The sequence below is a fragment of the Erinaceus europaeus genome, chromosome 9, assembly GCF_950295315.1.
Source record: "Erinaceus europaeus chromosome 9, mEriEur2.1, whole genome shotgun sequence".
NCBI lineage: Eukaryota > Metazoa > Chordata > Mammalia > Eulipotyphla > Erinaceidae > Erinaceus > Erinaceus europaeus.
In genome coordinates, this window is record NC_080170.1 from 102,270,819 (window position 1) to 102,295,282 (window position 24,464).

At 49.7% G+C, this 24,464-nt stretch overlaps 1 protein-coding gene across 1 annotated transcript in view; it reads right to left on the reverse strand.

The window, feature by feature from the left end:
• Positions 1–24,035, reverse strand: part of MELTF (melanotransferrin) — a 35,806-nt gene extending 11,771 nt beyond the window's left edge. The window contains exons 1-9 of the mRNA XM_007517451.3: positions 23,850–24,035; positions 20,887–21,041; positions 17,670–17,769; positions 14,867–15,049; positions 13,277–13,433; positions 11,796–11,863; positions 6,602–6,789; positions 4,881–5,061; positions 4,247–4,398 (exon numbers count right to left, since the gene is read on the reverse strand). Of these exons, the coding sequence (XP_007517513.2) occupies positions 4,247–4,398; positions 4,881–5,061; positions 6,602–6,789; positions 11,796–11,863; positions 13,277–13,433; positions 14,867–15,049; positions 17,670–17,769; positions 20,887–21,041; positions 23,850–23,898 (1,233 nt within the window). The 5' untranslated portion in view covers positions 23,899–24,035. The remainder of the gene's footprint in view (positions 1–4,246; positions 4,399–4,880; positions 5,062–6,601; positions 6,790–11,795; positions 11,864–13,276; positions 13,434–14,866; positions 15,050–17,669; positions 17,770–20,886; positions 21,042–23,849) is intronic.
• Positions 24,036–24,464: the final 429 nt, after the last annotated feature.

Genomic DNA, 24,464 nt, shown 5'->3' on the forward strand with positions numbered 1-24,464 from the left:
GGGGGAGGGGTACTGCATGAAAGCAATGAACTCTGGGGAAGGAATGGAAAACAGAGCATGGAGGGAGTGCTGGGGTCCTAGGTTGAGGGTGAGAGTATTTTGCAGACACCCATGATGCTGAGCTGGGAAATGAAGCCTATGTGTAGACGATTGTGCTGTAAATCATTAACTTCCTAATAAAATTGGGTGGGGGGGAGGCAGATAGGCCTGGAGAGAGCCACAGGATGGCTCTGAGTATGAAGATCTGATGGGAGCTGCCAAGGTAGAGTTTTCTGGGGACTTTGGCTCCAGGCTTCTTTCCCCTGGGGCCCCATTCTACCCTGTCTGCCCCTTCTTTTCCTTGCAACAAGGGTGCTTGGAACATGGCAGGGCAGAGACCAATCACCAGCAAGCCCCTGTCTATTTCAGCCTTTAACCAGATGCTTACTAGGGGTCTGCTGTTGCCAGGCCCTGTTCTGGGAGGCTCTAAAATGATGGATTATGCTGAGTGTAGGGGCTCTCCTCTTGGACTGCTAGCTCTCAAGAGCTGGGGGGTACTGAACCATATTCCTGGACTAGGTCTTAAAAGAAGCAGTCAGGGCCTATGGGTCCACTTTCCCGTATGCATCTCCCAATCCAAACCAAATAATATTGCATCCGCCGATCACAACCAAACCAACGCAACAATTGCCACCTCAACATGCTTCACCTCAGACTGTATCCAGAGACTTCACGTGTGGAATGACAACCCTTCAGCTTCATTACTCGGGTGACACCTTTCCTTTTATAGTACACTCTAATTTCATCTCAGGTAGTTCACTACCTAACAAAGTCCCATAACCTAGATATACACCAGTTTCTGTGAGAGAGAGCTTATGTTCACACGTATCCATAAACTACTGCAAAATATATACCTGAAAGCAGAAGTACACTAGAGTTTGCAGTGAGTACCTCCCTAACACTTCCTCTCCACTATTCCAAGCTTGGGATCCATGATTGCTCAACAAATTGTTTGGCTTCATATGTTAACTCTCTTTTCAATCACCAGGTTCCAGATGCCACCAGGATCCTGGCCAGGCTTCCCTGGATTGAAGACCCCACCAATGTGTCCTGGAGCTCAGCTTCCCCAGAGACCCACCCTACTAGGGAAAGAGAGAGGCAGACTGGGAGTATGGACCGACCAGTCAACGCCCATGTTCAGCGGGGAAGCAATTACAGAAGCCAGACCTTCTACCTTCTGCAACCCACAACGACCCTGGGTCCATGCTCCCAGAGGGCTAGAGAATGGGAAAGCTATCATGGGAGGGGGTGGGTTATGGGGATTGGGTGGTGGGAATTGTGTGGAGTTGTACCCCTCCTACCTTATGTTTTTGTTCATTAATCCTTTCTTAATAAAAAGTTTAAAAAAAAATGATTCAGATGTTAAAAAAAAAAAAGAAGCAGTCAGGGCCTATGGGAGGAGGCTCCGGGACTGAGGGATAAAGTCCTGTCTCTGGAGCTATGAGGGGCCTCAGGTCCTTGTCCCTCACACCTCTGAGGAGTCAGCCACTTGTCCATCCACAAACCTTTGGTGAAGTGGATCCTCTAATGTTGCAAAGTGATAGATAAGCTGAGAATCAAGTCACATTTGGGTGGCAAACCCTGAAGGGAGGGATGGACTGGGAAAGACTCATGCAACCCCGTAAGTGTTGACCTACAGATCCTGACACAATGATGGTAGAAGAACAAGCTTTGGTGGTATTTTTTTTAAGCCTGTAGGATATGTTTCTAAGGCCCTCTCTTCCCCTTACCTAGACTGTCTCCCACCTTCTGAGATGTCAGAATGGAGCTTAGACCCTAGACACATAGGCCAGAACCCAGTTCAGCTGACATTTGCTTCTCTGTATCACAATGATGTTTCCTCATTGTGGAGGGAGCCATGTTAACTATAGCAAACACCATCTCTGAGAGTGTTCAGTTACTACAGAGGCTCTCTGAGATTTTTGTTGGGGTTTCTGAGGAAACTCCAAAGTTCATTTCTTTCTGCACATAGCAGTGGGCTTTCTTTTCCCCTGGCCCTCTGGGAAGGAAGGTCTACTTAGGCTGGTAGGCCAGCCAGTTATCACAGGACAGCATGCCTAGGTTTAGGAGATACAGCTGACCCCAATCTTCCCTCCCTCCATCAGAGCTGAGGGCCTTCCTCCCCTGGAAACACGCACAGGGGAGACAGGTTTCTGAGGGCATCTGGAGATAGGGCTCCTCCTATCTGATCAGGGTGACCTTGGGCAAGTTACTTACTCAACTTCTCCCAGCCCCAGAGGTTGCATGAGCTAGTGGCCATACCCACCTCTTAATGTAGTGAGGGTTAAAGGAGGTAACTCACACAAAGGTTTAGTAGCGAATGTGGCTTATAAGGCTGTTATTTACCATGCTCCTGCCCTTCCCTTGTAATTCCTGTCCATTCTCTCCTTGGCTTTCAGGCCAATGTGGTGTCTTGCTGTGGTGAAGTGAGCACCTCTGAGGGGCTGTTGCCTGACCTGTATGTGGGGGGTGGCTTATTCTGACAAGCGACCCTGACCATCAGACACACTCACTCTTAAAAATCAGAGCAGGTGGGGCTGGGTGGTGGCACACCTGGTTAAGCGCATGTATTACAATGTGCAAGGACCCGGGTTCGAGCCCCTGGTCCCCACCTGCAGGGGAAAAGCTTTACGAGTGGTGAAGCAGGGCTGCAGGTGTCTGTCTGTCTCTCTGTTTCTCTATCACCCCCTTCCCTCTTGATTTCTGGCTGTCTAGATCCAATAAAGATAATAAAAAATTTAAAAAAAAAATCAGAGCAGGTGATCAGCAAAACAGCTCATTTGGATAGCATGCTGCTTTTCCATGAGCATGACCCAAGTTTGAGCCAGGCCCCCACTTTGTTGAAGGAAGCGCCTGTGCTATGGTCTCTTTCACTCTGTCCCTGCCTCTGCCTCTCTGTCACTGTCTCTCTCTCTCTCTCTCTCTATCTATCTATCTATATATATATATATATATATATATATGAAAGAAAGAAAATGAAAAAAAGGAAGCAGGCAGGGAGGTAGATAGCTCTCTGTGCCTTGCTATATTTGCGGTCTAGGTTCAAACCCCAGGGCCGCATCAGAGGTGCCATGGCAACAGGGAAAACACTGGTGCCTGGTCTCTCTCCCTCTCTCTGAATGAAAACAAAACCAAACAAACCAAAACAAAACAAGAGGGGAAGAGTTTGGGAAGCCAGGGATGACAGGACATCTGTGGCCATGATAGGACTAACTGCATCTCAAATTCAGGCCTTAGGCTCCAGTCAGTGAGACAAAAACAGGAAAAAGCTAGCAAGGCCTCAGAGACAAGGACCAGGGCTTTTAACTGCAGGTGAAGGCATGCTGTGGGGTGCCAGATCAATTTAATGGGTCACCAGAAGTTTAAGAATGTTGGATAAAACATAACAGAAAACACGGGAGTTGGGTGGTAGCACAGTGGGTTATGCGCACATGGCGCAAAGGGTAAGGGCCAGCTTAAGGATTGTGGTTCGAGCCCCCTGCTCCCCATCTGCAGGGGAGTCACTTCACAGGTAGTGAAGGAGGTCTGCAGGTGTCTATCTTTCTCTCCCCTTCTCTGTCTTCCCCTCCTCTCTCGATTTCTCTCTGTCCTATCTAACAATGACGACATCAATAACAACAACAATAACTACAACAAGGGCAACAAGAGGGAAAAAAAAACAGAAAACATCAGCATGCATTCTGCTTAGCAAGGGTAAGTACTGTTTTGTTTTGCTATCTATCTATACAAGAGTTACAGCTTTTCCACATATTTAGACTTGCTTTTCTATCTTAGGTTGTGATTGATGTTACATCTAATTTTAACTTCAGGTTACTGTCAAAGGTGTTTAACAATGATCCAAGGCCCCTTTAGGGTGGACACAGAAAAGGGAAAGACCTTGCCCAGGGTTACGGGACTGTTGGGTGCAGAGCTGGGCCAGTTTCCTGCTCCTTGTCCTTCCAGCCACCTGTTCAGAGACAAGCCCCTAGAGTTCTCTCAGGGGAAACAGCCCCTTTGACTCTGCCCTCAGGATGGGCTGCCTAATCTCCTTGAGGCGTTTCCCCCTCGCCTTTCTCTGTGGGATTGGCATCAGAAACCGTCTTATCTCCTGGTTGCCCCCTCATCTCCAGACCAGGTGGGTCCCCAGGGAGGGCATGTAAGGACCATCCCAGGTGCTATTACCACCTGTCCACCCAGCCTGCCCTGGCCCTCCAGGCATGCCCCCTACCTGGATCTGTTCCATGCAGTGCTGTGGGGACTCAGCTGACACACACTGTATCTCTGGCTTGAGCCTCTGCCGACTGAAGGCCACAGCCATGTCTCCACACTTCTGGATCTCCGGGGTGGAGAGCACACACCAGCGCAGGTAGTGGGGCAGCCCTGTGAGGGCGTGAGTGTGGAGTCAGGCTCACTCCTTGCAAGGGACTGGGCTGGACATGACTTGAGGGCTGGGGGAGGGAGGGAGGGAGTACTTGGTGTGTCAGTAGGAAGAGTGCAGAGTTAGAGCAGAAGGAAATTCTGGCGCTTGCCTCTGTTCGCTACAAGTGGCCATTTGATCTCATATCCTCACAGAGAAAAAGGATCATGGTAAAGGAGTAGAGAGAAAAAGGGAGGAACTGAAGAAAGAGAATGACAAGATTTGACTTCACTGTGGAGGTGGGCCCAATGGCCTGGATCCTACTCCTTGGAGAAGTAGGACCTCTAGGGTACAGCAAAGTCTTCCTCCCCAAACTCTGGAGACAGGGAGGTAGAAGAAGGAGGCTCCAACTGAGGCCCAGAGGTGCCTCTCCAGGAAGTCTTGCTAGCCACGCCCACAGTCATGCTGGGCTGAAGCTGGTGGGAGATGTGGCAGGTGGACTTACGGTTGGGGTCACAGAGGAGGCCCTTCATGGCATGCAGGTACTCCTGACCCAGCCACGCCTCATAGGTCTGTGTGGCGATGGGCACCAACTCTGAGGTGGCGTCTTTGAACATCAGGTTCTTTTGACCATAAGCCTCCGAGCTGAACATCTGGAAGCTGCTGCCCTCATGGCTGAATAGACGCTGGATGGTAAAGGGCAGCAATGGGGCTGGTGAGTTGCTGCTGTGCCCACTTGTGCCCCCAGTTCAGCTGTCACCTGCTTCCTGTGCCCTCTGCCCAGGGCCCACTCTGAGGACCGGCTGAGGTACCACACTTTCCTTCCTTTGCCCCTTGTCATACTCAGCTGACAGGCGACATGACAAACTCTGATTGGGCTGTGCCCAGTAGAGGCAGTGGGACAGCGTGATGATGGGTGTGCTCAGCAATCCAGAATGTGTGACTCTCAGAAGCAGTGGTTTCAGCAAAGCATCAACCACACGTTGCATTCTTGTCAGACTTTGACATATATTGGTCTGGTCATTAAAAACATCTGCAGCCTGGGAGGCATCCCAGTGGGTAATGTGTCCAATTCTCATGCAGGAGGTCCCCATATTGCATGTGCCAGAGATGCTTTGGTTCTTGCTCTTATTAATAAATACATCTTTTCAGGGCCCAGGTGGTGCACAGCTAGTTAAGTGCACACGTTACTACCACATGCAAGTACCCACATTTAAGCCTCTGATTCCTACTTGCAGAGGGGGAAGCCTCATAAGTGACGAAGCAGTGCTGCAGGAGTATCTCTCTCTCCCTCTCTATTCCTTTTCCCTCTCAATCTCTTTCTTTTTTCCATTCTTATATTTTATTTATTTATTTACCAGAGCACTGATTAGTTCTGTCTTATGGAGGTATGGGGGATTGAACTTGGGACTTGGGAGCCCAAGTCCATTATGCTTGCCACCCCCGACCTTCTTGCTCAATTTCTCTCTGTCCTATCAAATAAAATAAAGAAAATTAGATAAAGAAAAGAAATTTATATGAAAAAATAAATAAATTAAAAAATATATACTAAGGGCCAGCAAAATAGCTCACATGGATAGTGTTTAGTGCTGCTCTTTCAGTCCATCTTTCTGTCTTTAAGCCCAACCCAACCCAGAGCAGTGAGGCCTAGCAATGGAAAATATTAGACTAAAAAAAAAAAGTGAGGGAGTTGGGCGGTAGCGCAGCGGGTTAAGCGCAAGGGGCACAAAGCTCAAGGACCGGAGTAAGGATCCGGGTTCGAGCCCCGGCTCCCCACCTGCAGGGGAGTCGCTTCACAGGCGGTGAAGCAGGTCTGCAGGTGTCTTTCTCTCCCCCTCTCTGTCTTCCCCTCCTCTCTCCATTTCTCTCTGTCCTAACAACGACGACATCAATAACAACAATAATAACTACAACAATGGTGAAAAACAACAATGGCAACAAAAGGGAAAATAAATAACTAAAAAAAAAACACTTTTTAAAAAAAAAAGTAAGAAAAATCTGCTCATGTGTTCTGATATTGGGTTTAGAGCTTTGTCTGAGCCCAACCCCCACCCCCAGTTGCCTTTCTCAGGCTGGCCCAGGTCTGCCCAGCGAGGGGCATCTGGCTCCTCCTCCCTGGGCTCCCCTGGCCAGCTCCAGCACTGACACCCCAGCACACACACACACACACACACACACACACACACACACACACACACGGAAGTTGTGACGGTTCCCTGAGCTCACCTGGCCTTCATTGAGCAGCCGGAAGATGAGCCCCCCCTCTGTGTCTGCCCGGACCACCACGGCATGAGCAGGCACCCGGGCCAGGTGGCATCGTCTCCACTCGGTGACCGGAGCCCGGCTGCCATCCCGGCACAGCAGCTCGAAGTCTCGTGACAGCAGCTCCTGGCCCCAAGAGGGCAAGGTTTTCCCTGCGAAGGTAGGAAGCCTTGCTGAGCTCATGCTTGCCTTGGGGTGGGCTTGGGGAAGACCTCAGGAGAGCCCAGGAGACGGCCCCTGCGAGAAGCCAGGGGGTCCTAGTGAAAATCAACTCCGCTGGGAGGGAAGAGCCAAACCACACAAGAAGGCAAGAAGCCGTACTACATACTACATTAAGTGAAGGGAGACCAGGAACTCAGAATTGAGAGAGCTTGGCAGCTGTATCCTACAAAATGGAGTTTCATAGACTATTTCTTTTATTATTATTATTTTTAAAAAAATTTTATTTATGTATTATTGGATAGAGACAGAGAGAAATTGAGAGAGGAGGGGGAAGATAGAGAGGGAGAGAGACAGAGATACACCTGCAGCTCTATTTCACCACTCATGAAGCTTTCCCTTGCAGGAAGGGACCAGGGGCTTGAACCTAGGTCCTTGTGCACTGCAGTGTGTGCGCTTAAACAGGTGCGCCACCGCTTGGCCCCCACACAGACTATTTCTTAGCGTTCCTGCCTCACTACTTTCTTTTTTTTTTTGTTATTTTTATTTATTTCCTTTTGTTGCCCTTGTTGTTTTATTGTTATAATTATTATTATTGTTGTTGATGATGATGTTGTCGTTGTTAGATAGGACAGAGAGAAATGGAGAGAGGAAGGAAAGACAGAGAGGGGGAGAGAAAGATAGACACCTGCAGACTTGCTTCACTGCTTGTGAAGCAACTCCCCTGAAAGTGGGGAGCACAGGGCTCAAACCAGGATCCTTATACCAGGTCCTTACACTTCTCGTCATGTGCGCTTAACCTGTTGTGCTACCACTACTTTCTATTAATGAAATGGATTTGAGGTATCTGACAATAATGTAACACACACACACACATTTGTTCATTAAAGATAAAAGAGTGAGAGAGGTAATTATGAGGGAGAGAAATGTGTCATGCATCTAGAAAGAGCCTGCTAATGCCATTGTGTACTAAACTAGGCTCTGAGCTGAGCTGAGATATGGGGTCTCAAGGGAGGGTCATAGTGAAAATGCACCGTAACAGATTATTCCCAGAGCTGGGTCTTAGAGAGAGAAGGGTCATTCTTCAAAGTTCACCTATAGCTCTATAGCTCCAATATTAATATTTTACTACATTTCCTCTGGATTCTTTTTAAAAGGCTTTTTTTTTTTATGAGAAAGAGACACATACAGAGGCCAGAGTCCTGCTTTGTGAGGATTAAGGTAGCATCTGGGATTAAACCTGGGAACTCTGGAGCCTCAAGCATGCAAATGCTATGCTCGAGTACTTTGAATCATCTCCTTGCTCACTGAGTCTTTTTTAAAATTCTAACTTCTAACCTTTTTTTTCATTTCATTTTTTTCGTCATTTAAAATTATTTTTTATTTTAATGAATCGAGAGAGAGAAAGAGAGAGGGGGGGAGAGAGAGAGAGAGAGAGGTGGAGACAGACACTGGAGCAGTGCTCAACTCTGGTTTATGGAGATATCAGCTGGGGACTGGACCTGAGACTTCAGAGCCTCAGGCTGAAACTCTTTTGCATAACCATTATGCAGTTTTCCCAGTTACTACAAACATTTTTTTTTCTTTTGCCTCCAAGGTTATTGCTGGGGCTGGGTGCCTGCACCATGAATCCATTGCTCCTGGAGGCCATTTTCCCCTTTTTTGTTGCTCTTATTGTTATTGTTGTTATAGCTGCTGTTGTTGTTGTTGGACAGGACAGAGAGAAATCGAGAAAGGAGGGGAAGCCAGAGAAGGAGAGAGAACGATAAGACACCTGCAGACTTGCTTCACCGCTTGTGAAGTGACCCCCTACAGGTTTGGAGCCAGGGGCTTGAACTGGGATCCTTATGCCGGTCCTTGAGCTTCAAGCCATGTGTGCTTAACCCACTGCACTACCACCTGGTCCCCCTTACAAGCATTTTTTTAAATTTGTGATTAATAGTGGCTTACGATTACAGGGTATAGTTCCACACTGCACTCACCACTAAAGCTCCATGCCCCACCCTCCCAGTGATAACCACCATCAGCTAATATTTTCAATATAGTTGAGGACATATTTAACAGGGAGCCTTGCATCTTACTGTTTTTTACTTATCATTTTCAAGTACTTCTCCACATTACTGGAAAATTTTTCATGAAACTCAACTATAACAGAAAACACGATATATTTGAAAGAGTGACTATCTATACCAAATAAGAATATTAAGGGGACTATTAAGGCTTGTAAGCAAACTGCAATTAACCACAGATGGTGCTACATAACAACACTTCTATGACTTTTATGTTTTAAAATGGTGTGTGTGTGTGTGTGTGTGTGTGTGTGTGTGTGAGAGAGAGAGAGAGAGAGAGAGAGAGAGAGAGAGAGAGAGGGAGAGAAATAGACCTCTACTAGGAATTAGGAGGGGGAGAAGATAATCTGTGGGATCAGGAAAACTCTCTTCACTCCTAAACTACTTCAAAACAAAACCTCAAACCAAGAGAGTCGTCATTAGAAACACTCCATAAAGGTCATTTTTAATGAGAGCATGATGTATAGCACTCTCAACAATTACTCAGCGACATTCTCTCCTTACTCCCCAACTTTTCCCTATTTTTAAACTGCTGCAGAACCTTTGTATAGAACTCTGGGGAATCACTTGGTCTTCCCAGGAGACAAATGTAACACTCAGCTATTTTGATCTGCCACTTCTGCTTTTCATTGGTTGGGGACAATTAAAGCCACATTATTTCACTAGTTCAGACATTTCTGTCAGTTCCACTCTTGTTCTTAACGGCTTTTTTTTTTTTGCATAAAAATACTCGTAATAAAGCTGCTTCCTTAGATATATTTTTAAATGGCCATAAACAATGTAAAAGGACTGATTTTTAACCCATCACACCCAAATTCTTTCCTTTTTTCTTAAAGATTTTTTTAAAAACTTTGTATAAAATTAATTTGTTAGGACAGAGAGAAATTGAGAGGGAAGGAGGATAAATAGAGAAAAAGAGAGACACACCTGCTACACTGCTTCATGGCTTGTAAAGCTTTCCCCCTGCTGTTGAAGGCTGGGGCTTGAACACAGGTCTTTGTGCATGGTAATATATGCGCTTAAACAGGTGTGTCACTGCCTGGCCCTTATCCCCATTCCACCTTCCACATTCTCTTTTGCTTGACTTATCCGAGGTTCGGCCCCTGACAGCCCATTTTCACAGGTTCTTCATGCTTTGGAGACAATACTATGTGTTCCCTTCATTTAGACCAGTTTTTCTCTTCCCCAAAGCACCTTCATGTGTGTCTGACTTAAAATCTCTCTGACTTAAAAGAAAGAAAACTAACTGAGGAAAAAAAAAGATTTTTAAAAAGACAACAAGCACTGTGAAACTACAGAGACAGAAGTCTGATTAATGGCTGCCGGTGTGGGGAGTGAGGGAGAGTTGGTCATCTGGAAGGGGAGGAGTAGAAACTTTGGGGCATGAAGGGCCTGTTACAATCACTGACTGTGTTACTATCAGAGAGGTAGAGCGAGAGTGAGACAGACAGACAGACAGACTACAGCAGCAAAGCTTCCATCAATGCAGTAGGGGCTGGGTTCAAACCTCGGTCATGCACTTGGCAAAACAGTGCACTGACCAAGGGAGCTATTTCACCAGCAGTGCTTCCCCCCATTCAGCAGGAGAGACAGAGGGAGGCAGAGATATCAGAGCACCAGAGCTTCCCCAATGCCATAGTGCTTTCAGTGAACCCTGGGCTGCACATGGGGCAAGGCATATGCCCTACTTGGCACATTATCTCTCTAGCCCTTAAAGATATCTGGATACTCCAAGTGATAGAATGGATCAGTGCCTAACGCCAGCTCACCTTTAATAAGTTCTCATCTCAGGATAAAGAATGCCTTCTTCTCATTTCCAAAGGGCACTGACATGTGGACCTTATGCTCACGGCTGCACTGTTCACAATAGCCAAAGAGTGGAAGCAGCCTAAATGCCCACCAACAGATGACTGACTAAAGAAGCTATGGATATATATTCTATGGAACACTACTCTATAATCAAAATAGATGATATTGTGTCTTTTGGGACAAAACAGGTTGGACAGGAAGTGCTTATGCTCAGTGCAATAAGAGATGAAAGACAACTACCAGATGGTTTCATTCACATGGAATCTAGAGCTCTGATACACATGAATTTGAAAGGAAAAAAAGGGGGAGGACAGCATAATGGTTATGCAAAGACTCTCATATCTGAAGCTCTGAAGTCCCAGGTTCAATCCCCTCCCCACCATAAGCCAGAGTTGATCAATGCTCTGGTAAAAAAAAAAAACAAAAACAAAAAAACCAGAATCAAGCAACCTGTTTTTTTTTTTTTTTTTTTTTTTTACTAGGGCACCGCTCAGCTCTGGCTTATGGTGGTGTGGAGGATTGAACCTGAGACTTTAGAGCCTTAGGCATGAGAGTCTCTTTACATAACCATTATGCTATCTACTCTCCACCTTCATGCAAACTGTTTCTAAGACTTGTGAGAACTCTGGTGGTTATCTTTGGGAGGTGGGAGGGTGAGGATACAGAACTTTGGTGGTGGATGTGGTGTGGGACTGCACACTGATATCTTATGATCTTGTTTAATCACAAATTTAAAAATTAAATTACAAAAAAGGATGCGTTCTTCTATGAGGTGACAAGAGCTAGTGCAGAGTTTTGTACATTTTCCAAAAGTAGACCCCCAATGTGAGTGGAAGTGACACACACACACACACACACACACACACACACACACACACACCCCAGAGCAGGGCAGAGACATGCCTGCTCCCTATCTCCCCAGCCTGAGGTGCAGTTTGAACTAACTCTTCACTGGTCTCTTCTGGCAGATGGAGCACTTAAGATTCCAGAGAATGGGGTACTTAGGTCAGGTCTCCCAGACACAGACCAGCTCTGAGCCCTCTCCTGACCCCAACATCTGGAGGACCTGCCTGAGGCTGCCCAGGCCTTTCCTCAGGAAGGGGCAGGGGCCCGACCCTTACCATCAGTGTTCTCCAGTACTGTGCTGTGCTTCACAAAGGCCACATCCCCTGCCCCTTCCGCTAGGCACCTGTGGAGGAGACACCTGTGAGCCTGGTGGGCTTTGCTCCCCCTGACCCTTCACACGTCCATCCTCCAGTTCTGGGGGTGGGGACGGGGGCGGTGCTGACCAGGACTTTTCACAGTGGGTTTCATAGTCATGGGGGCCTTGACTTGCTGCTGTGTGGCTTTGCCAGGTTGTGCAGGCATCCCAGTCACTAAGCCTGTGCAGTGGGAGTGAGAGAGTGGAGGCTACAGAGGCACACATTTTGTGCCTCTAGAGACCCCAGACCTCCAGGGTAGTGTGAAAGGCAATATCTGAACACTCAGGGGTTGAGAAGATGGCTCCTGAGTGGAAGGACTGGCCTTGAAGGATTGGCTTTTTGTGTATTCTCTCTACTCTTCCTGTCAAAAGAAGAGGGCCAGGGCCCTGGGCACAGGGGCAAAGCAGCAGTGACTGAGTGGGGAGGAGTGGGTGCGTGAGGCTGCCTGGCTTGCAGGCCTGAAGACTCTCCAGGCCAAGAATTGCACTGACTCAAATCACAAATCACAGCCCTGTGTGTGTGTGTGTGTGTGTGTGTGTGTGTGTGTGTGTGTGAGGCCTTTGTGGTCCCAGGTAGAATTTTGGAGGCAGGGCGGTTTCCACACTGAGGACAGAAGGACACACACCATCAGCCATTGGAGGCTCCTCAGGATCCTTGGAGAATTTATTGAAAATGCAGTTTAGGTGGCACAAAGCACAAGGACCGGCATAAGGATCCCGGATCGAGCCCTCGGTTCCCCTCCTGCAGGGGAGTCACTTCACAAGCAGTGAAGCAGGTTGGCAGGTGTCTATCTATCTCTCCCCCCCCTCTGTCTTCCCCATCTCTCTCTATTTCTCTCTATCCTATCCAACAATGACGATATCAATAACAACAATAATAACTACAATAATTAAAAAAACAACAAAGGCAACAAAGGGAATAAAAAATAAATTAAAATATATATTCTTTAAAAAGAAAGAAAGAAAGAAAGGAAGGAAGAAAGAAAGAAAGAAAGAAAGAAAGAAAGAAAGAAAGAAAGAAAGAAAATGCAGTTTGAACCACAGCAGGGACAGGTCAATTCTGTCAATTTTTTTTTGGGGGGTGGAGACTCTAGCCTGTGGGGGTAGGGGAGTGGTCAAGGTTGTTTTCTATTTCCTTCATATTTTCTCTGCATCCTCACCTTTTGAAATATGCCAGATGTTGATTTTATGAGCAAATCCAATCTGGCGTACTCCATCTTGATGTTTTGAAATGAACCAGGGAGCAAGGACTACATAAAGGGTGCTTTGATGAGCTGCAAGGACACAGCCCCTCCTCACTTCTCTTGCCCCACCCAAAGAGGTGTCTTCCATGACCTGGAGGCCCCTGGCCTGGCTCAGCTCCCAGCTGCTTGCCCTTCCTTCCCTTCCTCCCCCACTCACCTGAAGGCTCCACTGTAGTCATAGTATCGTTCCAGGGGGCTCTTGTCACACACCCCCTCTCCAGCAGTGTTACCCCGGCAGAGGCGACAGAGGGACTCAGCGTAACTGGTCTCACCGACTCCAGGGACACAACTACCCCCAAAATAGTCACTAACCGCTGTGAAAAGAGGTTAAAAAAAAAAAAAAGGGAGGTGTCAGCCCATCCAGCAGCATCTGGCCCCCACCCTGGCCCCCAGGGAGAGCTCAGGGACTCAGCTTGGAGACAGGGGTGTTGCGCTCCCTGGGGGCTTAACCACCCCCCCCCACACACACACACAAGTCATCCCCACCCCCCATTTTCAGTCTGAGAAAATCTGGGAATTTGGATTGGTGAGTCCCAAACTGGGAATGGACCTAGGTAATGACTATTGCAACTGAAAAACTGACTCTGGGTAATAAAACACCCCTAAGTGGCGAGAGAGAACCACTGTCAGCTCAGTACTGTTGCCACTGAGGGTCTTATGTCAAAATCAGTTATGTGAGGCCCAGTAAAATGGAGAAGGAAGCGCATGACCACTTAACCAGCATCACAAATCTCACAGACAAATGTCGGGACAGGCAGGTGAGGGGGACAGAGGAGACTGTGGGTGTAGAGGTCAGGATCTACGTGGTTCTCCCCTTCCTGCTGGCACAGAGCCCCACACTCACCCTCTTGGCAAATATTTATTTTGTGCCGAGGATGCCAGATGAGCAAGATGTTGACTCTGCACTGAGCCAATCACATCACACTCATTACCTGCCAAATGAAGGGAGCTCTTCTCTCTCCCTCCCCTACAGCCTCTCTCATCCCCACTCTGGCTGGATTTTTCAGAGACAGACAGAGAGAGAGAGAGAGAGAGAGAGAGAGAACAAGAGTTTCATCTGGTGCCATAGTACCTTCCATGTGATGTCAGAGTCTGAACCTGGGTATGAACATAAGGCATAAACCCTATACCTAACTCTCCAGTCCTACGAAGCTCTTTCAGAATGAACTCCCTTTCTCAGTCTTCTTTTTCCATCCTCTCAGGGAATTAGACATTTAATAAATATTCCAAGTGACAGACAGACCACCACACTTGGCCCCCCTCAGGTCACTCTCAGTGCCCTTCCAAGAGAGCACTGGCCACAGATCAGCCCTGCTCCCCTGGGGTGAATCAGCTGGGAGCAGTGGGTGTCTGTCCTTTGAGCTGTGGCTGGAAGTCAACCCCTCTTGGGAATCCAGAAAAATGAGTTTCTGTGCCTGAAAGCTGAGGACACATTTCCGGAAACAGTGACCTGCAGAAGGTCTACAGCAGGTGACACATGATCCACAGTTCCCAAGTGTGGGTTGAGCCAGGTCTGGCTGTGCCAGGGAACACTGAGTAAGGAAAGCCAGGTGCCCTGTACAGGCCCATCAGCCAGAAACAGAACTGGTGACCTAGGAGTCTCTGTGGGAGGGGAGGGCGACTGTACGCACTGGTGGCCAGAAGGGCCCCTGAAGGTTTACCTATTCTGTGCAGAGGAAGAACAGAGACAGAGAAAGGGGGTCCTCTGCACCCCCACAGGAGGTGACCCTGTGTCCCCAGTGCTCACCTTTGAGCACGTCACAGCCCATCACCGAGAGCCGCCCGCTGTCCACCAGGTAGCCCACAGGCACGTTCCAGCCTACCGTCCGGTTTATGCCCGTGTGGCAGGACTTGACACCTTTCAGGTTGTTGACGGTCAAATGGACGCCACTCTTGACCACAGCTACGGCATAATAGGAGATGCCCACCTCTGCAGGGAGAGGAGACAGGAGGAGTGAGGGTGCAGAGGAAGACTCAGTGACTCAGCGACAGCCCTGCCTAGGGGGCTTTGGGATAAGGGTGTGTGTGTGTGTGTGTGTGTGTGTATGTGTGTGTGTGTGTGTACATGCCTGGTGCTCTAGTTTCTGAGTGAGTGGGCACAGTCTACATGGTTTCTGGCTTTTTTTTTTTTTTAATCACAAGACCCTGTCCTCCTCCAGGCTCATCTGCTGGATGCTCTGCTGGATGTTATCTCAAGATGTGACTTCACCAGCAATCATCCCCTTTTCCTTCCCAAGCCAGCTGGCACCTGGCTGGGTCTGCAATTGTGCATCTCAGGGGGTTCTGTTTTAGACAGAAGGAGCTGGAAGCCTTTTTTGCTTTCCCTAAGTCTAGGCTGGTAGAACTCTGAGGACGTGAGTGGATGGTGCCGTGGTTATGAAAGGAGTGGTTGAGGGGGGAGGGGGAACAGAGCAGAGTCTTCTCTCAATTGGAAAGAGTGATTTCCTGGTGCTGAAGGGATGAAGGGAGAGAGAGAGAGAGAGAGAGAGAGAGAGAAAGGGATAGAGGGAGTGAGAAGTAGTAATATGGCTCCAAGTCACTGAGGATCCAGGGAGGAACACAGGGAAAGTGGGCAGGGTTTTATAGCTTTGCAGCTCCAGAAGGTACCATTCAGACAAGACAGGGAGGACTCATCTGTGGGAACTGTGACCAGAGGCATCCTTTTTCTGTTTTGCACACACACACAAAATTGCTTGGCTAGTGGGAGAGTTTGGCTTCCTCCTCAGGCTTCTCCATCCACCACCTCCTGTCTAGGTCCCTGAAATACCAAAGTTCTTTCCCACTTGGGGTCCTTGTCAGCTCTGAACCTAAATGCCAACAGCCTAGGAAGCCCTCCAATCTGAGTGAGCTATGTCCACAGACTCCCTCCACTCTGCCACACCATTTTTTTTTTTTTTTCTTTGCCAGAGCACTGCTCAACTCTAGCTTATGGTGGTGCAGGGGAGAATGAACCTGGGAACTGGTAGCCTCAGGCATGAGAGTCTGTTTGCATAACGATCATGCTACCTCCCCCTTCTTCAACACACTATTTTCTCTCACCTGCTCTTCATAGCAACCAGCACACTGTGACTGCTTGTTTGAGTTAGTTTACTGTCTGACTCCTGCTCAAAAGAGAGCAAGTAGAGGGGCTGGGCAGTGGCGCACCTGGTTAAGCGCTCACATTACAGTGTGCAAGGGCAGGTTCAAACCCTGGTCCCCACCTGCTGGGGGAAAGCTTCATGAGTGGTGAAGTGGTGCTGCAGGTATCTCTCTGTCTCTATCCCTCTCTATCTTCCTCTTTCCCTCTTGATTTCTCTCTGTCTCTATCAAATACCAGTAACTAAACAACTAAATAAATACATTTAAGAGAGTAAGTAATGAGCACAGATCTGACTACTCTGTGCTCATGACTGGCAATAATAGTAGGTGTCCAGTAAATGTGCTGAGCTAATTGAGGAGGAAAAGCTCGAGGTTGGGTTGTTTCTGGCCTGTGAGTGGGAAGGCTGGCAGGTTTGCAGGGGTGGACTGTGCCCTGTGTCATATGACAGTCATTAATTACCAAGTAACCAGGAAGGACCATGTGCTGGATGCGAGGTACCAAGGGCCTTACAAAGATGAGTAGTAGACACTCTTCTGGAAACCCACTGTAGTTGGATAATGAAAACAAGATGGAGGGGACAGGCCCTTAGTGGGGTGAGCTGGTGCTCTGAGTAGCAGGAGAGTGAGGGCCTCTGAAAGAGTGGGATGGCTGAAAGGGGCTCAGGGAGGTGGCACTGAGGCTGGCTGTGACAGAGGACGGCGTTACACAAGAGGACCAGGGGAGTTGCACGGGGGGGGGGGGGGGGGGGGCGCTGAGCTAGAGGCCTGTGTGGTATGTAGACTTGGGTCAAGGAACTCACATTTCTTTTTAAAAATTTAATTAATTAATTAATTAATTATTGGATAGAGACAGAGAGAAATTGAAAAGGGAGGGGAAGATAGAGAGGGAGAGAGAGAGAGAGAGACACCTGTAGCCCTGCTTCACCACTCATGAAGCTTCCCCCAGCAGATGGGGACCAGGGGCTTGAACCCGAGTCCTTGCACACTGTAATGTGTGCACATAGGCAGGTGTGCCACTGCCTGGTCCCAGAACTCACATTTCTGAGCCCATGTTCCACGCCACACTTTAAGGAGGCTGGTGAAGGTCAGAGAGGATCACAGGCAGGGCAGGACGTTGGGCTCTGAAGCTCCTGGTCACCACCCTCACCCAGCCTCTAGTCCCTGGCAACACTGGTGCCTCCTTCCCCTCATGCCAGTGCCTGGTGCCAGGAATGGGGGGCAAACTCTTAGCAAGAGCTTCTGGGTAAAAATTCTAGTGTTCTTTTTAGACTTCCCCCAAAGGAAGAGCATACTTGTGTCTATGTCTCTGGGGTTCTTACTCTTGGGTAGGCGGGGGTCAAAAGATATCTAGGGGAGTAACTGGCAGGGACAGTAGGGGATGGGGCTGCAGGGTCAGGCCAGGCTCAGAAGAGGCACACCCATGCTGAATGAGCCCCCCTCCTCCCAACCCTTTCGCCCCTGGGCCCTCTGACCTTGATCATAGACTTCGCCCACCACAGGCTTCAGGCCATGCTCCTTTCCTGCCTCATATATGGCTCCTCCATCCAGAGTGATGGCATCGGCTTCTCTGGTCTGTTGGGAACACAGGGGTCAGCCCAGCCCGGCCCCCAACCCACTTCCTGAGGCTCAAGAATGCCAACCAATCTGCTGAGAAGCCTAGGAAGGCCAAAACAGCCCTGTCTGTCTGGCCAGGGGCCTTGTCCTCACTCAACATTGCAGCTTCTCCCCCCATTGGATCTCAGTGTCCCCAAGTACCAGATGCAGTGTGACAGCTCTTCTAGGCCAAGGCCTTGCCTGACTTTTCTAAGCATGCTATAAAAATAAATAAATAAACGCACATGACGCAAAGTGCAAGGACTGGCACAAGGATCCCGGTTCGACACGCCCCCCCCCCCAGCTCCCCATCTGCAGGGGGGTTGCTTTACAAGTGGTGAAGCAGGTCTGCAGGTGTCTATCTTTCTCTCCCCCACTCTGTCCTCCCCTCCTCTCTCCATTTCTCTCTGTCCTATCCAACAATGACAGAAATAACAACAACAATAATAACAACAATAAACAAGGGCAACAAAAAGGAAAAAAATCTCTGCCAGGAGCAGTGGATTCACAGTGCAGGCACTGAGCCCCATCGATAACCCTGGAGGCAAAAAAAAAAAAAAATCTTCATTTTGGCTGGGGGAGAGAGCATAATGGTAATGAAAACAGATTTTCATACTTGAGGCTCAGTCCCAGGCTCAATCCCCAGCACTACTATAAACCAGAGTTGAGCAGTGCTCTAGTAAAAATAACAACACTCTTAATTTCATAGGACTCAAAACAGATAGACATGATTTTAACAAATTAGGTAGTAGGGACTGGGCAGTGGTGCGCCTGGTTGAGCACACACACTGTCATGTGAAAGGACCCATGTACAAGTCCCAGCTCCCCACCTTGGGGTGGGGGAGCATTTCATAAGCAGTGAAGCAGGGCTGCACCGTGTCTGTCTTTCTCTCTCCCACTCTATCTCCCCCTCACCTCAATGTCTCTCTGTCCTTTTAAATAAAAATTTAAAAAAGCCAAAAAAACGCCAGGAAAAAAATGGCCGCCAGGATTTGTAGTGCAGACACTGAGCTGAATTGATAACCCTGCTGGCAAAAAAAAAAAAATCAGGTAGTATAGGGCGGAGGTAGATAGCATCATAGTTATGCAAAGAGGCATCAAGCCTGAGTCCAAGGTTCAGTCCCCTGTAACATCATAAACCAGAGCTGAGCAGTGCTCTGGCAAAAAGCAAATAAATAAATAAATCAGAGCACACACTGGGATTTGGGATGTGGGACGTGGTGCAGAGTGACTTCCAGTTACTGCTCTTCATACCAGCCTCCTGCCTCCACTGATGGCCTGTTTCCTGGATTACCTAACACACAGGCTACATTCCATGAATGGCCTCGTCAACTTTTCCTTTCTTTTCTTTCATTCTTTTGTTCTTTCTCTCTCTGTCTTTTCCTTTATTCCCCCCCACCCAGGACTTCACTGCTTTGAGCTGACTTTTTCAGATAGAAAGAGAAAGAGAGGGAGATGGGACTGGGCAGCGACACACCTGGTTGAGGGCGCACACTCTCATGCTCTAGGACTTGGGTTCAAACTACTGACCTCCACCTGCAAGGGGGGAAGACTTCACAAATGGTAACACAGTGCTGCAAGTGTCTTTCTCCCCCCCCCCACTTCTCTCTCAATTTTGCCGTCTCTGTTCAAAAAACATAAACAAACAAATAAATAAACAAGATTTTAGAGAGAGACAGACAAAGAAAGGGGGAAAGGACACTAGAGCACCAAAGCTTCCCCCAGTGCAGTGGGGGCTGTCCTCAAACCTGGGTCGTGCACTTGACAAAGAAGGTGCACTATCCAGGAGAGCTATCCTGCCTGCTCTCCTTTTTCAATGTGAAGGCACATGTAGCAGTATGCCCCTGGTGTGTCATGGGTCCATGAGTGGAATTATAATTCAACAAAATCAGTTTCCTTGGGCTGGAGAGGTCCAGTCCCCACCCACACAAGTGTGAGCAATGTGAGGAGTGGGAGTGTGCTGTGGTGTCTCTCCCTCTGTCTCTCTGACTGAAAAAGTGGTTCTGGGAGTGGCTCTGACTCCACAAAAACGAACAAACAAACAAAACACAATAATAAATAAAATCAGTTTCTGCCTTCATAGTGGAGCCTGCCTGAAGCCCTTGATTCCCACCTGGGACTGTGGTTGGAGGTCTTGAGGCTGTGTCACAGCTGAGCTGAAACAGAACAGGCTTCCTCACACCACCCTCCCTCTCCAGAACATGACGTGATGCTTCAGACTCTTCCCTCTGAACGCTGTCAGCTCTAGTCTAGCCTCTCTCCTGTCTCTTAGATCTACTTTCTCACCCTTGTTCCCCTCCCCAGGACCTCTGGTCCCTATTTCACTTTCCTTCCTCCCTCCCTTCCTCCCTCCCTCCCTCCCTCCCTTCCTTCCTTCCTTCCTTCCTTCCTTCCCTCCTTTTCTTCCTTCCTTCCCTTCCTTCCTCCCTTTCCTTCCCCCCCTTTAAAATGTTTTCTTTTGTATTTTACTATTATTTTGCATTTTATTTATTTATTTTGGTTAGAGACAGGAATTAAGACGGAAGGGCAAAATAGAGAGGGAGAGAGACAGAGATGCCACTTGTGAAGCTTCCCCCTGCAGGTCCTGGGGATCAGGGGCTTGAACCTGGGTCCATGTGCTCTCTGCCAGATATGCCACCAACCAACCCCTTGGGTTCTCCTTTCTGGGAAACCACACAAACGTCATTCTGGAAAACTCCAAGGCACAGTGAATAGCCGCTTTGGGCAGCTACAGGGTCACTGCTTTCTGGGGTCCCCTTGGTGTGTATGTGTGTGGGGTGCAATACCAGCTTTCTAAAAGGGTTTCTTAGGGGAAAACCTCTGCCTCTTGAGTACCTTTCCTTACTAGGACACATCTGAGGAGGGCCCTCCCTGAGGCCTCCCGGTGCCTGGCCGGTGTGCAAACAGAAAACAAGGCGGCCTTGTTGCTGGAGAACCTGGGCGATCCAGAGGCCTGGTTTGGGAGGAGGGGGAGGGTGGGGTGGGGGCGCTCAGCGCCTTTCCCATGAATGAGGCTGTTGTATGCTCCTTCCTGAGCCAGAGCCCTCTGGTCTGGGTGGGTGGTGGCAGAGGCAGGTCAGAAGGGAGAGGACTCACCGTGATGAGCTGGACGCAGTGGTCAGTGGAGCTGCCCTGGACGCAGAGGAGGGCGGGCTGGATGCCAGCTTCCTGGAAGGCTTTGCTCATGTCGTTGCATTTCTGCTGCTCCGGGTCTGAGGTGGTGCACCAGCGCACCTCCAACTCACTGAGCACTGAGGGCAGGGACAGTGAGGCTCAGCTCCTGGGCATAGTGGGTCCACAGCCCCACCATCAGCTTCATGGCCAGCCCTGTGCAGCCACCTCTCTCCCGGAGGGAGGTACCAATGGGGCATGCTTATCCCTGTGCCAAGCTTGGGCAGAGAAGGCAGCTCAGAGCTTTGTAATTATTTTTTTTTCAAATTCTATTCTATTACATATAATTAATTAATTAATTAATTACATCGAAATAGAGAGACACTTGCAGCCCTACTTCACTACTTGTGAAGCTTTCCCCCTGCAGGTGGGGACCAGGGGCTTGAACTCAGGTTCTTGAACACTGTAATGTGTGTGCCTAGCCAGGTGTGCCACTGCGTGACCCCCAGATTTTATTTTATTTTTACTTATTTAATTTTAAAATTTTTATTTATTTATTTATTCCCTTTTGTTGCCCTTGTTTTATTGTAGTTATTATTGTTTTATTATTGTTGTTGTTATTGATGTCATCATTGTTAGATAGGACAGAGAGAAATGGAGAGAGGAGGAGAAGACAGAGAGGGGGAGAGAAAGATAGACACCTGCAGACCTGCTTCACTGCTTGTGAAGCGACTCCCCTGCAGGTGGGGAGCTGGGGACTTGAACCAGGATCCGTACGCTGGTCCTTGTGCTTTGCGCCACTTGTGCTTAACCCTCTGTGCTACCACCTGACTCCCCATATATTTATTTTAATTAATTTTTTTTTACATTTATGTATTTTCCCTTTTGTTGCCCTTGTTTTTAATTGTTGTTATAGTTATTATTGTTGTTGTCACTGATGTCGTCGTTGTTAGATAGGACAGAGAGAAATGGAGCGAGGAGGGGAAGACAGAGGGGGGAGAGAAAGATAGACACCTGCAGACCTGCTTCACCGCCTGTGAAGCGACTCCCCTGCAGGTGGGCAGCCAGGGGGTAGAACCTGGATCCTTACTATCCTTACTCTGGTCCTTGCACTTTGCACCACGTGCGCTTAACCCGCTGCGCTACCGTCTGACTCCCACATTTAATTTTTTTTCGAATGAGAGATAGAGAGAGAGAGAGAGAGAGAGAGAGGAAGAGAACACAGAGATAACAGAGCACTGTTCAACTCTAGGTTCTGGTGGTGCTAGGTACTGAACCCAGGACCTTGGAGCCTCATGCAAGAGAGTCTGTTGTGTAAACCGTTGTGCTAGCTCCCTGTTCAGATCTGAGCTTTAAAGAGGGAGGGAGGGAGGGAGCCAAGTGGTGGCGCAGAGGGTTATGTGCACATGGCAGAAGGCGCAGGGACTGGCATTAGGATCCCGGTTCCAGCCGCCTGTAGGGGAGTCGATTCACAGGCGGTGAAGCAGGTCTGCAGGTGTCTATCTTTCTCTCCCCCTCCCTGTCTTCCCCTCCTCTCTCCATTTCTCTGTCCTATCCAACAACAATGACAACAATAATAACAACAACAACGACGATAAACAAGGGCAACAAAAAGGGGAACAATAGAATTAAAAAAAAAAGAGGGAGGGAGGTTACTGTGCTACCCTACCCCACCCCTCAGCTAGTCTGGAGTCCCGCCTGGTGAGGTGGAAGATGCAGTGCTGGGGGTCCTGGCTGGCTCTGGCTCCGTGACAGGGCAAGTTCCTGTCTCTCTTTCAGTCCCTGAGTGCAATGAGCTTCCTCCCTCGGAGGTATCCCTGGGCCCGCTTTAGGAGCCAGGGTGCAAGACTGGCAAGTGGTTGTTCTGTGTGTGTGTGTGTGTGTGTGTGTGTGGGGGGGGGGGGTGTTGGCGCCCCTGGGAAGCCCTCTGAGGACTTCAGGGAGGCTGGGAAGCAGCAGCTCAGGTTCAAGTCCCTGCTCCCACATGTGGGACTCCAGGCAGCTTGTTTGACCTCTCTGAGCCTGTCTTGTCGCCTGGGAAAGCAGGGACTGGACTTTTGTGTTGTGAGTCACCCTAAGTGGAGAGCCAGGAGCGCAGGTCCACGGGGCCTCAGCTATGACCAGGGTAGAGTCGCAGAGAGGTCCTAGGAGGGCTGTCACAGTGACCCCAGGTTGGCGCCTTTGGAGACCCGGTTCCTTTCCTTTCCTCGGGCGGCCCAGCAGTCGGTGCTCGAAGTGGATCTGGCTCAGCCGCTCCCTTCCTCTGCCCCCTACCCTCTGACTCCTTGCCCCTCGAGGGTCAAAACTCCGAATTCATCCACAGCCCGCCTCCCTCACCTCCCTGCACCCACCTCACCCCCCATGACTCGGCCCTCCCGGGTCCAGACTGCATCCCGGGTGGCGGGGCACCCGCAGAGCTCGCCCCCTGGCGGCCGGCTGGTTTTCGGCGCTGGGCGGGTGGTGTGGATGTGGGGAGCGTCCGCCCGCCCCCGCGGGCACGCTGTCGAGGGGGACCCTCTCCCTGCTCTCTGATAGTCGCTCCTCCTTTCCCTCAGGGGCAGAGGGGCAGCGGAGCCTCTCAGGACGCCACCTCAGGCTCCCACGCGTCTCGAGAGGGGTCACGGTCCCCACCTTCACTGTCCCCACCTCCTCCCGACACCATCAGGTACTCCTCGCCTAGCCTCTGGAGGCACTCCTACTCCGCACGCCAGAAGCTACGGTTTTGCAAAGCATCGCCTCCTCTTCTCAGAAGCCCTTCAGGCACCCCAGGCTGCCCAGCAGTGCCAGCTCGCTCCACTGTCCTCATTCGCGCCTCGCGCCTTTCTACGCCTTTCCCGACATTCACGGGTCAGGACACGCTTCCAAACTCCTGCAGCCTTGCCAGGGCCCCGATGAACGCCAGGACCCCTTTCCGGTTCCTGCACCCTCGGTGCCGGGCAGGGACTCACCAGCGCGCAGGGTCAGGAGGAGCCACAGAGTCACGCTTGCACCTTGCATGGCGCTGTCTAGGGCTGAAGGGGGTTGGGTTGGGTGCAGGTTGAGTCTCGGTCCGGGTCCGAGAGGGTCAGCCGCAGCTGGGACTATTTTCCACCTTCCTCCCTTGCTCTGGCCCGAAGGTGCTTAAGTGTGGCCCAGGCGGGGCCCTTCGCTGTCCACGCCCCTAGGGTGCACCCGCCCACCCCGGACTGGCCCCCGGGCCGACCAGGCAGCATTGACCTGCTCTCTCGCGCCCCCTGCTGGAGGCCTGTATGCTCCGGAACTCTTTCCCCTTCATCTGTCCTGGGCAACCTCTTCTCCTGTCCTAGAAAGAACCCAGATAGTGGAGCTGGAGCGGGAAAGCTCAGATCTGGATGGAGGAGAGGTGTGAAGCACAGTGTCCGAGCAGGTAGGTTGCAGGCCTTCACCCTCACTCGCCAGCCCTCTCCCCAGAACAGCCGCCACAGAGGAGCCAGGAAGCAGGAGTTATATCAAGGCCCTGGCACTGGGGCTGGGCGGGAACTGGCTCTGGGCACGTCTCAGAATTGGAGCAATGCTCTTTCCTCCTAGAACACGGTAGTGACTGA